Genomic DNA, 13115 nt, shown 5'->3' with positions numbered 1-13115 from the left:
AATTGCTGTGAATGCAGGCATGTGACACCTCTCCTGGCTTAAAGGTTTTAGATTGCAGAAAAGATAAGATAAAATTTGTGTTTATGAAGTAACAATATTCATAAAACATCTATTTTCTTTTCTTTCTTTCTTTTTTTTCTCTGAGTACCTGGGACTGAACTCACGCAGGAGCACTAGACCACCAAGCCACATCCCCACCCTATTTTTTGTACTTATTTAGAAACGGGGCTTAGTGCCTCACTTTTGCTGAGGCTGGCTTTGAACTCGTGACCTTCCTGCCTCAGCCTCCTGAGCCACTGGGATTACAGGCTTGCATCACTGTGCCCAGCACCTATTTTCTCCCCTCCCCGCTTTTTTTATTTTGGTACTAGAGATTTAACCTAGGGGTGCTTTACCCCTGAATTATATCCCCAGCCCTTTTTGCTTTTCAGTTTGAGATAAGGTCTCACTAAATTGATTAGGGCTTTTCTAAGTTGCCAAGTCTGGCCTTAAAATTGCTATTCTCCTGTCTCAACCTTCTGAGATACCAGGATTACAGGCATGGGATTTCATGCCTTTGCTAAGGCCTATTTTCTTAGTCTGTTCATGCTGCTATAACAAAATACCTCAGAGTGAGTGAGTTATTTATTAAATGAGTTAATTATTTATTTTCTGGTTCCGATGATTGCACCCAGGGCCTTATGCCTGCTATACAAGTGGTCTACCATTGAGTCCCATCCCCAGCTCTGAAGTGAGCAATTTATAAATAACAGCAATCCATTTCTCACAGTTCTGGAGACCAAAATCAAGGCATCAGCAGATTTGGTGTCTGTTGAGCACATGGTCTGTACTTCCAAGATGTTGCCTTACTGCTAGAATTCTGGGATGTCACAGGATGGAAGAGATGGAAGACAAAAGGAGCCTACCTAGCCTACCTCTTGAACCTGTCTGTAATAAACCAATCCTGTCACTGAGGACAGGGCCTCATGGCTTAGGTACCTCTTAGAGGCTCCACCTCCTAATATTATCTCATTAGCAATATGTGAATTTGGGAGAACATTGAGATATATGATATGACATGATGTAAGAGGTCACTCTTATACTTGCCTAAAACTGCACTAAGTTTGATTGCAGAGTTGAACTGAATTTCAGGCCTTTATTATCTTCCAATATTAGATATGGTCCCTGAATTAGTATTGGTTTGACTTAGGATTTTTTTTTTTAAATTTTACAGTGATGTGAGAGATACCTTCAGTAGAAATAATACTTGAAATTTTAAAGTTTGATCATTTTTTCTGGACTAAGTGATATGAGGTTCCATGCTCTCTCACCATGCTGGGCAGCAGCAGCAAGCTGCAGCTCTGAGTCAGACACCTGATCCCGAGAGTAAACAACTGATATTCTACAGTGTACTGTGTTGCTAGGTTCTGATGTTTGGTAGTTAGGTGTATTAAATGCATTGATTTATGATATTTTCTACTTAACAATGGATTTATCAGGATACAACCCCATCAGCAGTCAGGGAGCATCTGTTCCTATATAGTTCATGATGTCTTTCTATATTTTTGTGCCATTGATGATATTTTTTTGGTCAGGGAATTAAGGGTTTTTTTTTGTACCAGATTTTGAACCCAGGTGTGTTTAACCACTGAGGCATATTTCCAGACCATTTTTCAATTTTTTTTTTAAATTTTTATTTTGAGATAGGTCTTGCTAAGTTACTTAGGGCCTTGCTAAGTTGCTGAGTCTGGCTTTGAATTTGTGAACCTCCTGCCTCGGCCTCCTGAGCAGCTGGGATTAAAGGCCTGCATCATTACATTGGGCAAAATTAAAGTTGATTATCTTTGAACTGGCAGTAACACCCAGGGAATGGATTTGTGAAACTTAGAAATTTAACACTGTCCCTATAAGAACCTTGTGTGTATATATACTTAACTTATTAAGTATCCTCCTAAGGAAGAATTAAAAAAAAATATTTCCATCAAGTTGACTATCTATTTCACTGGTTGGAGTGGATACTATAGATACCTCCAACTGTATACAGATGACAGAAGAGAGGCAGGGGTTCTGTGGTTTGGTCAGTGCCTAGGGCAGCTAAAGAAAGCTGTAATAGGATGTGTGTGATCTATAATGGGCAGTGAAGAATGTGCAAAATGGGGCAGGTCATTTTGGCTGAGGGAAACTACAGCATTAAAGCAAAAGGCAAAAAAATCAGGGAAGATATCGTGCGTAGATAGAGCATAGATTTGAGGGAATAGCCAGGGTGGATCAGGAGAACAAAGCTCACACTTGTTGGTGCCTGATACAAGTAACACCATGCTAGGGTTTTGAACACATTTTTCTCATTTCTCACCACATATCTCTGAGTGATGAAGGATTGTATCCCCATTTTACTTCTGAGGGACTGAGGCTCAGGGTAAGCCACTAGTGGTTGTTCCCTGCTAGTGGTCGAGGAGTTCACATTTGAAGTCAGTTTGTCTTAACTTGGAAGTTGTCGTAATAGGCCAGATATCCCTCCACTGTATCATTCCATTGTGCTTACAAGGTCAGCACTGACTCCCATTCTCAGGCATTGTGGAAGGGTTCTGAGCAGGAATGGGCATTCCCAGAAGTGCTCATCAGGGAAACGTGGAGGTAGGATGAAAGGCAAAAGTAGCCATCGCCACCATTCTAGTCCATGGGTGGTGGCCTGTAACCAATCTCACACCCAGACATTGGAGTCATTAAATGATTATTATCAGAACTCTAGTTTAGTTGCCACCTTGTCCAGTTAAAATTCTATGCCCAATTTAATTCTTTCCTATTATCTTTTAGTAGTACATGGGTTCCACTTTGTCATAATTCTTTTATTTCCAGATTTTTTTTTTACTTTTTAGATATACATGACAGTAGAATGTATTTTGACATATCATACATACATGAAGAATAACTTCCCATTCCTGTGGTTGTACATGACGTGAAGCTACATTGGTTATGTGTTCATATGTGAACACAGGAAAGTTACGTCTGATTCATTCTATTGCTTTTCCTATTCCCATCCCCCTTCTTCCCCTTCATCTAATTCAGTGAACTTTTATTCTCCTCCGCACATTCCTTGTTGTAAATACCTTTTAGCTTCCTTAACCAGAACTTCTTCAAGTATGACTAACCCTGGACTAATACTAAATGCCTGAGAAGTTCTTCATAATCCATAATACCTCTGAGATAACTGATATGATAAACTCTGACAGAAAAGATGTGCCACCTACCAAAACTGACCTTTCCTTTTATACTATGTCTGGAATGGTATATCAACAAGAAAAATGTAGAATATCTATTTTTCATACTTTAAAAACACATCTGGAACTGTTTAAGTTGAAGTCAAAGAAGTGCCAAGGCAGATTATGCCATACCTTCTCTTTTTTACTTAAAAAAAAAAAAGAGGAAATGGAAAACATACCACTTCTAGAAGTCCCTGACAATGAATTGGATATTGAAATGGTATCAATAATGTATTTATATATGCCACATTTTCTTCCATGCATCAGCCATCTTTGGTACATATGTGTTGGATATTTGCCAAGTGAGAGAAATCTTACCAGATAGAGAAGATCGCCTTATTTATAAGTGGTGTGAATCATTATGGTAGAAGTAAAGTCAGCCCTTTCTGATTAGAATTACCTTCCCTGCCTGATCAAATAGATTTTATCTCTTTTTTCTCTCCCCCCCTTTTTTTTTTTTTACCTCCTCCTTCTCTTCCTCATTTTTAAAAAAAATCAGTTCATGTCTTTCTTTCAATAAATGCCAGCATTCCCCTCCAGCAACTAAAAAATAGAAATTACATACCAGAAAAGTATAATTTTCATGAACTTAAAAAATTACATGAGATATACTATAACTTAATATTGGTTTTACCATGTCCTCTAATTTGAAATGGAGTGAAATGCTTCTGTGGTTAAATCATAGCTCTTGTGCTGTTTGCTATAAAAGTTTCAAGAATATATATTTCAGAATTTTTTTTTTTACAAATAATCCAAAACAAATGCAGCAGAGCTCAGAATACTTGAAACATATTTTCTGAATTTATCTTAAATCTCTCTGCTCCACAGGGTTTTTGTGTGTGTATGGATTAGGCCCGGCCCGTTATTTCACCATCTATCTCCATCTTGGATTGATTGCTGTGAACAGCACAGAATGAGTTACATATGGTCCTACTTTGTCTCAGTTTGTAGGACCTCTGGGTTAGAACTCCATTTGATCAGAGGGAAGCCAACCATCGCAGAAATTTGGCTAATGTCAAAATGCAATATATATATATATATATATATATATATATATATATATACACACACACACACACACACACACACACACACACATACATACATACAAACACACACATACATATATTCCAGTTAGAATGTGTATGTCCTGTTTTGGATGGTGGTATTTTTCTATCCATTGGTTCAATGGTTACTATGCTGAGAATGTTGATGGTATTTTAAAAATGAAAAAGAAATCACCTACCTATTCTGATGATGGTGCTTTGTACAGGAACCATGTTACAAATATGGACTAAGACTGGTATCTAATATGTTTTCCAGTCAAAATTATGAATAAGTCAAAACTCTGTCTCAAATTGAGATGAAGATAGAAATAAAAGATTATTATAAATATAAATTCAGATATCTGGTGTGAAGAGGAGACCCATTGACAGCTTCATTGACAGTCTGCAGCCTATTTTCTTAACGTGGGCTATTTTGAAAAGAAAGAAGCATGGGTTTGAGATCTGTTTTAAAGTCTGTGTTTGGCCCTTAACTGTTATGAGGATAGGAAGGTGGAGCTGTGGCCATCAAGGGTCAGCTCCAAGGCCAGGACACATGGATCTGTGAGGGCAGCTCTTCCCTGCAGACTCCTGTCTCTCTGTTGTTCTTTTCCCTCTTTCTTTTTTTTTCTTTCCTTCTACTGCTTATTTGTTTCTTCATTCCTCCCATCTCCCCTTCCCCCTCCTGCTCTTCCTTTCTCTGTCTGTGCAACCACGTGCTTCGAGTCTGTGTATCTGGACTGCCTTCGCTAACAGTTCTGTGTGAGTGTTAGCAGAATGAAAGCCAGATGGACCAGCAGTTCCCACTGTTATCTCCCAGCCGACTCTGGCAAGCCTCCCTCTCTCCCTCCTTTCTTGGCATGACAGAAATATTTGCCTTTATTTAGGGAGACTTGTATTTGCTGCTGTACCTCTTCCCTCAGCGGCAACATAAGCCGAAAGCTATTTATTCCCTTGTTGCTGAGGTTGGTTGAGGTGAGTAGAATGTGCAATGAATTTATTGAAGAAGCAGTTTTAAGTCTGCCTAACTTGGGTATTTTTTCTAGAATAAATGATGTAGTGATACTACTTTCTAAATGCTCTGGAATAACAATAGGAAAACAAGTTTTTGAACAATAAGATAGAGGTAGAAAAACTGTGTGTCTGCTATCGTTTCACTCAGGACACTTTTATCCAATCTAGGACATTTACTGTTCAGCCAGAAGTAAAAAGGAAGAAACAGAGACCCTGATACTGTTACCTGATCATCATGCAAAATGCACTTATTAGAATTATTATTTTTATTCTTTTTATCAGATCTTTCTTAATATGGTGTCAATATTATTTTGATTTTTTAAAAATATTTTATTACAAACTAAGTCTAAAGAAATTGTTTTGAACAAAGGTGAACTAGACTTGCAATTTTTTTGGGGGGAGGGGTAAGGGTTGAACCCAGGGGTGCTTAACCACTGAGCCATATCTTAAGCCTTTTTTATATTTTATTTAGAGACAGAGTTTTGCTGAGATTTGGAATTGTGACAGTAACTTGGGCTTTTCATTTTCTTTTAATAACTGACTTTTAAGTAATTTTGAGAAATTTTCACGATGATTATAATATTTTAAAAGGCCTGTTCTTGAATAGTTTGTTATGTTACTTTGCTAAGACTTTGAATAAGAAATATTTGTGAGCTGTGGAAGCATCTAGAAATATTTTTGGTTAGTATATACACAAATATTTATAGGAAAGTTGATCTAAAGAAACAACAACAAAAAAACCCACTTTATTTTTCCCGGAGATTTATTGCTTTAATAAGTAGATTGGATTGAGAAAAACTGTTCAAGATTTCAAGGGAAAAGTATACTTACGAGACTATAGTTCTGCATTATAAATGTTCATTGTTGAGTAATCAGGAAAATTCTCTGTATCTGCCCCATACTTAAAAAAATAGGCATGTCTTTTGATTTTATTAGTTCTCAATTTGGGGCTTTTACATGCTGACTTGTCTGAGATTATTAATTGGAGTTCTGGTCTCATGTTTTTAAAGTGACAGGTCAAAGATGCACACATTTTAAGTAAATAATAGCTGGACTTCATTGTGAAACTTATAGCATTTATGTAGGGGTGATTTTTAAAGCAGGGAAGATAAAATTGAAGGGAGAGAGATGTCTGTGAGACATAATGTGTTTCATCTAATAGGCCAGAAAACCAGGCATATTGAAAGGGGATGGCAGGTGTTACAGAAATTCATCACAGAACCAGCTCCTGCCAGTGTCTCACCTGCATAACAGACTTTGGTTTTTGTTATTTCTGGGCTGTCATAAGGGGTTCATTATCATCCTTCTTCCTCATCTATTTTCTGCTTCTTGCTAATGTTGGCTTCAGCTTTGAGTGAAGTTGTGCTGTTGCATATAACACTACCAAGGTAGCATCTGCCCAAGCCAGAAATAACAATAGGATATAATATAACCTAGTTACAAATGAGGTCTTGCCATCTGTGCTACCCTTTCTTAAGTGGAGTTTGGATGATAAAATCCTGATTTAAACTTTCGTAGATAAGCGCAGTTTATTGATAGAAGATGTTGAATTTCTTCTGTTCACTTGCTTTTTAAAAAGATAAATCCCACTTGAAACACTGAGGTGCTTAGGCGTAGAATAACCTGTTCCTGGTGGCACCCTCCAGATCGTACTGAGAAGCACTCCACAATGCCAGACTCACCTGTGGATGTGAAGACGCAATCTAGGCTGACTCCTCCAACCATGCCACCGCCCCCAACCACTCAAGGAGCTCCAAGAACCAGCTCGTTTACGCCAACAACATGTAAGTAGTCATTTTTTTGGATTTTGTGTTTTGGTTTTGAAGATTAAATTAAATTTTTTCCCTGCAAATAAAAAGGGAAAAAATGTATTATGCAGAAACGCAGCAAAAAAATCAGTTTGCTAGTCAGTAGGTATCCTATCTTTCGTCTTCTTGACATGACTGCCAATATTTGCTTTCCTTTGCACTATTTCTTTGGAGTTGGAGTCTCCTATGATTCTAGCAAAGGAAGAACACTGAGTTTGTTTGGTACCTCTACTTCTCACCCCTATAACTTTTAATTTTGTCTAATGTGGAGCTCTTTTATTTCAGTTTATTTTGACTTAGAACATATTGCTAGGTTACTTCTGATCTAATACCACTTTCCTTTATTTCAAATAATTATAATGTTAAAAATCTAGCTTCCTTAAGTTAAAAAGGGTACTGCTCTACACAACAGTTTCATGCAGATACCTTTCTGAAATTGGTAGCACAACCTTGTCTTGAGCCTGTCAGGCTTTTGTTAAACCTTTGTTCCATTACCACTTAGCTTGAATCCTGTATTGTTAGCCAGTGGTGTGTATTGCTTTCTGTGCATCCCCGGAAAGGACATAACACTGACAGAGTAGCAACTTCCCTTTCTTTCCTGTATATTCCAACAGAGAGAGGGAATAGCTTTGTTTTAGTCGATCCCAAAATTCTGTTTAGAATTGTCATCGAGGATTTGTGAAACTAATAAATGTTATCTGTTGCAGATAATACTATTTACAGACCATGTGCCATGAAATCCATAGGAAGGAAAAATAACTAACAGGCCAAAATAGATCTGTGGGACTATAAGGGATCAACAAAAATACACATCCTAAGCTGTTTATGCAGTGTTGTGCTGCCATTTAAAAGACCTTTCCAAATGTGTAAGGAACAGAAGACTGTGACGTGCCAAGTTGTAACCCTGTCATCTTACATTTCGCTTGTTGTTACCCAAAGTCACAGTGATAGGCATATGTCTCCTGTGAGATGGCTGCTGAGCTATCATTTCTTGACAGGTTACTTTGGTTCTCATTTGGGATAAAAGAACTACATTATTATCTTGAAATAAAACTGTAAGAAGAACAGGTTCCTAACAACTTCCTCAGAATGTTACTAGAGATAGTTAATCACAATTATACTTAAAAATGGGATTGATAAAGATTAATTCGGTAAATTAACTGAATTAAAATAATAGAATCATTATTTTCCTCAGTGAGAAATATGCAAGTTTTTTCTAGCTTCGTTTGTATGGATTATTATCTTGATGTTCAAATGAATTTCATTGGAAATAAATTCACTGAATTACTACCAAGCCATGCTCTTGGTTGGATTGAGGTGTCTCCTTTCAATTTCTTGAAATAACTCCTTGATAAATACCATATCCATTTGGGCTTCTTACGTAAAATTTGCATTTTTCCCTAAATAAGTGGTTAAGAAATATGAGGGGGAGAAAATAGCCTTCTAATTGGGTGGTATAAGGTTAAAACTTGAAAGTCTATTTCTATAAACACAGCTGTCAGTTGTGTGTACAAAACATGATTAAAAATGTTCAGTGATAAATTTAGTCTCCACCAAATGTACACTTTCTCTAGGGGAGCAGTTTAGGAAGGAATAGTCCTGTTATATTGATGTAAGCCTGTGACAAAAGGCTGACTTGCAAAGCTGTTTGTTCTATGTTTGAAGCATTTCAGGTGGTTGGCATATGTGCACATGGGAGGCAGAGCTGGCCCTGTGTTTCAGCAGACTCCATTTATCATCAGCTTCTGTGCAGAATGCCATCCCTGAGTGTGTGGAGTAGACCCATTTAGTGAGAGAGTGCCTGAGTCTGGTGATCTTGTGAAGTCTAATCATTTTGCAAAAAGTCCAGACATTTTTTGTAATTGCAAAATCACTAGATTTCAGGGGGAAGAAACTTGATAGCAATTTCCTTGTGCATGTTCTCTGTAAGTTTATTTATTTTATTTTTTCCTACTGATTTTCTGCCCTTGACAGTAACTAATGGCACAAGCCATTCGCCTACAGCCTTGAATGGCGCCCCCTCGCCGCCCAATGGCTTTAGCAACGGGCCTTCCTCTTCCTCCTCCTCTTCTCTGGCTAATCAACAACTGCCCCCAGCCTGTGGTGCCAGGCAACTCAGCAAGCTGAAACGGTTCCTCACTACCCTGCAGCAGTTTGGAAATGACATCTCACCAGAGATTGGAGAAAGAGTCCGCACCCTTGTGCTAGGACTAGTGGTAAGCAGACAGAAACCAACCCTGTTGTCTGTGGGTAGGGGAGAGTGGGGCAGGGAGAGTCAGAAATTTAGACCCCATTCTCATAGCATTTTTGTGCTGTGAGACTGGAGGTTGTGTGCAAGTCTGATTTATTCAGTAACACTTTATATATATTGACCAACCCCCACCATAGTTTCTTTTACTATTTGACACAGGCACACAAAAAAGGGATAGCTATACAAACTTATTGTTATCTAGTTTATAAATGCATGTTTGTACATACATTTGTATCTGTGTATATGTACACGTGTTCATTTGCGTATATGCATGTATTGTATGCATATGAATGTATGTACATGTATATGTTAATATATACATATGTACATGTATGTATGCATATTTCAATAAATATACTCTCCTGGCATTGTTAATGAATTTCACCAATGACAATATGGTTTTGTTATGTTACTGACTCATTCTAATTAGGTGCTCATAACTGAGTTGCTTTGAGGGACTTTTATTATTGACTTCGACAAATAAGGATTTTAACAAGTAACAACACATTCTTCTTTTATGTTATTTCTTCTTTTATGCAAACAATTTTAAAAAAATGTTTTAATAACCATACATAAAGTTTGCCATCTTGCCATTTTTAACTGTAGGATTCATGGAAATTACATCTATCCATGTCACAGCTGTCACCAGAGTCCATCTCCAGAGCTTTCTCATTACTCCAAACTGAACCCTCTACCCATGAAACAATAACTCTTCATTTCTTCTCTCCCTAACCCTTGGTAACCATTAATTATTGTTTTGTTTTTAAACCAAATCTTGTTATAGATAGAATTACTTAAACTACTAGATTGAGAGCAGAAATGTTGATTTTGGCGTATTATATTGCATTTTGTATATTATCACCCCCAAAATGAGAACATATATATCCTTTTTGACCTAAGTCACTTTTACCTTTATTGAGATTTTCTGCACAAGCAGGGAATTTTATAGCATTTAGGAAGGCTATTTTCCCATAACAAACTGAGCCATAGAGGAGCTATAAGACATATATTCAGTCCTTTTATCCAGGCTTATGGTGGAACTGAAATTTGGATGATAGGCAGCAGTTTCCTTTTTCTAGAAATAGATCATTTATTTTTATTACAATCACTGTATCCCACATTTGACAGAGATTTTGCAATTGAAATTTTAGCCATTGCCTTTCCTTTCCAATCCAAGGACAGAAGGCTATGCTATTTCCCACAGTCTCTCAGCTCACCTTACGTACCTCCAGGACAGAAAGTGGGCTTTGGCAGAGGTGTGTCAGGATGCTTTAGGTACTTTGTCACTCTTGAGTTTTACATAATAGACTTTTCAGCAGGTAAATAAGTTAGGCTAAAGAACCACAAAGTAAATCCAAAGCAATAATTGTAGCTAGTAGATACATTATTGGTAAAAATTGTTTTTTCCCCCCAACCTGCTTTATACATTTAATATGTTCTTTATTAAAAGGTGTTCCAGGGCTGAGATGCAACTTTTTTTTAACTTCTCCAGTTAAAAAAAATTCATAACTTAAAATGTAGAAAACCTTGGTTGCCTTAAGTAGCTCTTTCTTCATAGTAAGTGATATACATTTTTGGGGAACAGGGGGATTGGTACTGGGGATTGAATTCAGGGGCACTCCACCACTGAGCCACATCCCCAGCCCTATTTTGTATTTTATTTGGAGGCAAGGTCTCACTGAATTCCTTAGCATCTCATTTTACTGAGGTTGAGGTTGACTTTAAACTCGTGATCCTCCTGTCTCAGCCTCTCTAGCTGCCGGGATTACAGGCGTGTGCCACTGTGCCCCACAGTAAATGGTATATTTTTGAGTGAAATGTTTTTTAAAAATATTTGTTTAACTAAAAACTTTATAGAGAAAAATTAGGTAAAGTCTAATTAAATGATGTCTTCCATATAATAGATAATGGATATTTGTCAAGTGAGTGCATTAATAAAGAATAAACATTTGCTTTAAGCATTTGACTATAGGCCATTTTATTTAATTCTTGAGACCATCCCTTAAATGAGTGATTTTTTTACACATTTTATACATGGGGAAACAGAGGTATACAGATATTATAAATAAAATATATGAGGCCACCCAATTGGTAGTAACAATTTGGACTTAGATACTAAATCATAATGAATCACATTATGCTGTTACTTAGGTGGAGCTAAGAAAAGTGTTAGGAAGTACTGTCCCATAGAAAATGAGTCATGGAAACAAAATGATAGATTTTTAAGAGATTGGTTTCCTGACTTGTATCGTTACGGGCAGGAAATTTGGCATTTATTGATTGTTTCATGCAAACATGTTTTGAGTTTGAGGGTCTAAAAAAACTTAAAAATTGGTACTTCGATACGTTGTCTTAAAAGGAAATGGAGCTGTACAGAAAAAAGGACGGAACAATGTTCTGATGATGTTCAGATACAAATGCCCCAATATTGTCAGTCCCTAGAATAATCGAAGGGACTGAAGAGGTTGACACTGAAGTTACATTTGTGATTCTGCCTAGGGACTAAAGAAGATGGATCAAAACATGGTTAGTTTTTCCAGTGCCTTTACAATTGGTTGTTTGTTAAGTAGATGCTTTTATCAACAGGCACAGCCCATTTCAGGATGGATATGAGTTTGAGTATTTGGGGCTTGTTTATTTTTAATGGGGTATGTTAGGAGTGAATTGGGTTACTTTGTTCAGTCTCTTTTGGGTTGAGCAATACACATTGCCTCTGGGATAAATGGAATGTCTTTGAGAACTGGGGAGTTTTTTTCGCCCTCTGCAAAACGCAGTGACTCGGAGAAGGCTCAGACCTTCTCTTTGGCTTCATTGGCATAGCACACTACCCAATTTGGCTGTTGCCCCCGAGCAAAGATGCTTTTGTAGACAAAGAAAGAATGCAAGATGGAAATACAGAAGGAAGAGAGTATATCCATCAGTGGTAACACTGAAATGCCTTGTGGGATGAATCCAGAGACCCTGACACTTACCTGTGGTCCTTATAGTGATCTGTTGTGCATTTAAATACACAAGACAGTTTGTTTTGCATAAAGTAATATTAGAAGGTTCTTGCTAATTGCTAGGAATTCTCCAACAAACTGTGCTAATGTCCATGAACATTATTGTCCAAGTACTATACTTAATGTGTTTCATGTTCAGATGTGGGTTTTAGAGGGGTGGGTACAATAAGCTCTCATGTGTGTTTTGTGTGATTTTTGTCTTACAAAGTCAGTAGATTTTATATTGAAAATATTGCTTTCTGTACATGTGTCTGCTTGTTATCACACTGTTGTAGCAACATTAGTAATTTTTTAGTTTCAGCATTCTTGCTATTTACCAAGAGACAAATGTATGTTTAATACATATTTTCTCCACAGAACTCTACTTTGACAATTGAAGAATTTCATTCCAAATTGCAAGAAGCTACTAACTTCCCACTGCGACCTTTTGTCATCCCATTTTTGAAGGTATTGTACAGTTCACTGGTCTGGAAAGTATTTCAAGCCATGTTGTTGCTAGGTCATAACTGTGTTTCTTTTTAGGAAGAGGGTCAGAATATTGACAGGCTCTTTAACTTAATTTAATGGATGGAAACTAACTGAATAGAGATGTAAGTTATGGTCATTTGCTGAATAGTCCTAAAGTACAATAAAGAGTATTTTTAAATAATATAAAATAGGGGCTGGGGATGTGGCTCAAGCGGTAGCGCGCTCGCCTAGCATGCGTGGGGCCCGGGTTCGATCCTCAGCACCACATACCAACAAAGATGTTGTGTCCG

The 13115-nt window shown here is 37.3% G+C and overlaps 1 protein-coding gene across 4 annotated transcripts in view; it reads left to right on the top strand.

Annotated features, from left to right (window-relative positions):
• RUNX1T1 (RUNX1 partner transcriptional co-repressor 1) overlaps window positions 1–13115 on the top strand; it is a 139546-nt gene that overhangs the window by 75755 nt on the left and 50676 nt on the right. For 3 of the 4 annotated variants that reach the window (XM_081265808.1, XM_081265809.1, XM_081265810.1), the window contains 3 exons: window positions 6943–7080; window positions 9079–9320; window positions 12715–12804. In XM_081265808.1, the coding sequence (XP_081121934.1) occupies window positions 6943–7080; window positions 9079–9320; window positions 12715–12804 (470 nt within the window). Of the gene's footprint in view, window positions 1–6875; window positions 7081–9078; window positions 9321–12714; window positions 12805–13115 lie in introns of all 4 variants that reach the window. The other variant, XM_081265811.1, reaches the window with a different exon arrangement.

This window comes from Spermophilus citellus, assembly GCF_964194105.1.
Source record: "Spermophilus citellus genome assembly, chromosome: 14".
Lineage (NCBI taxonomy): Eukaryota > Metazoa > Chordata > Mammalia > Rodentia > Sciuridae > Spermophilus > Spermophilus citellus.
This window is presented reverse-complemented; position numbering and strand designations above follow the sequence as displayed.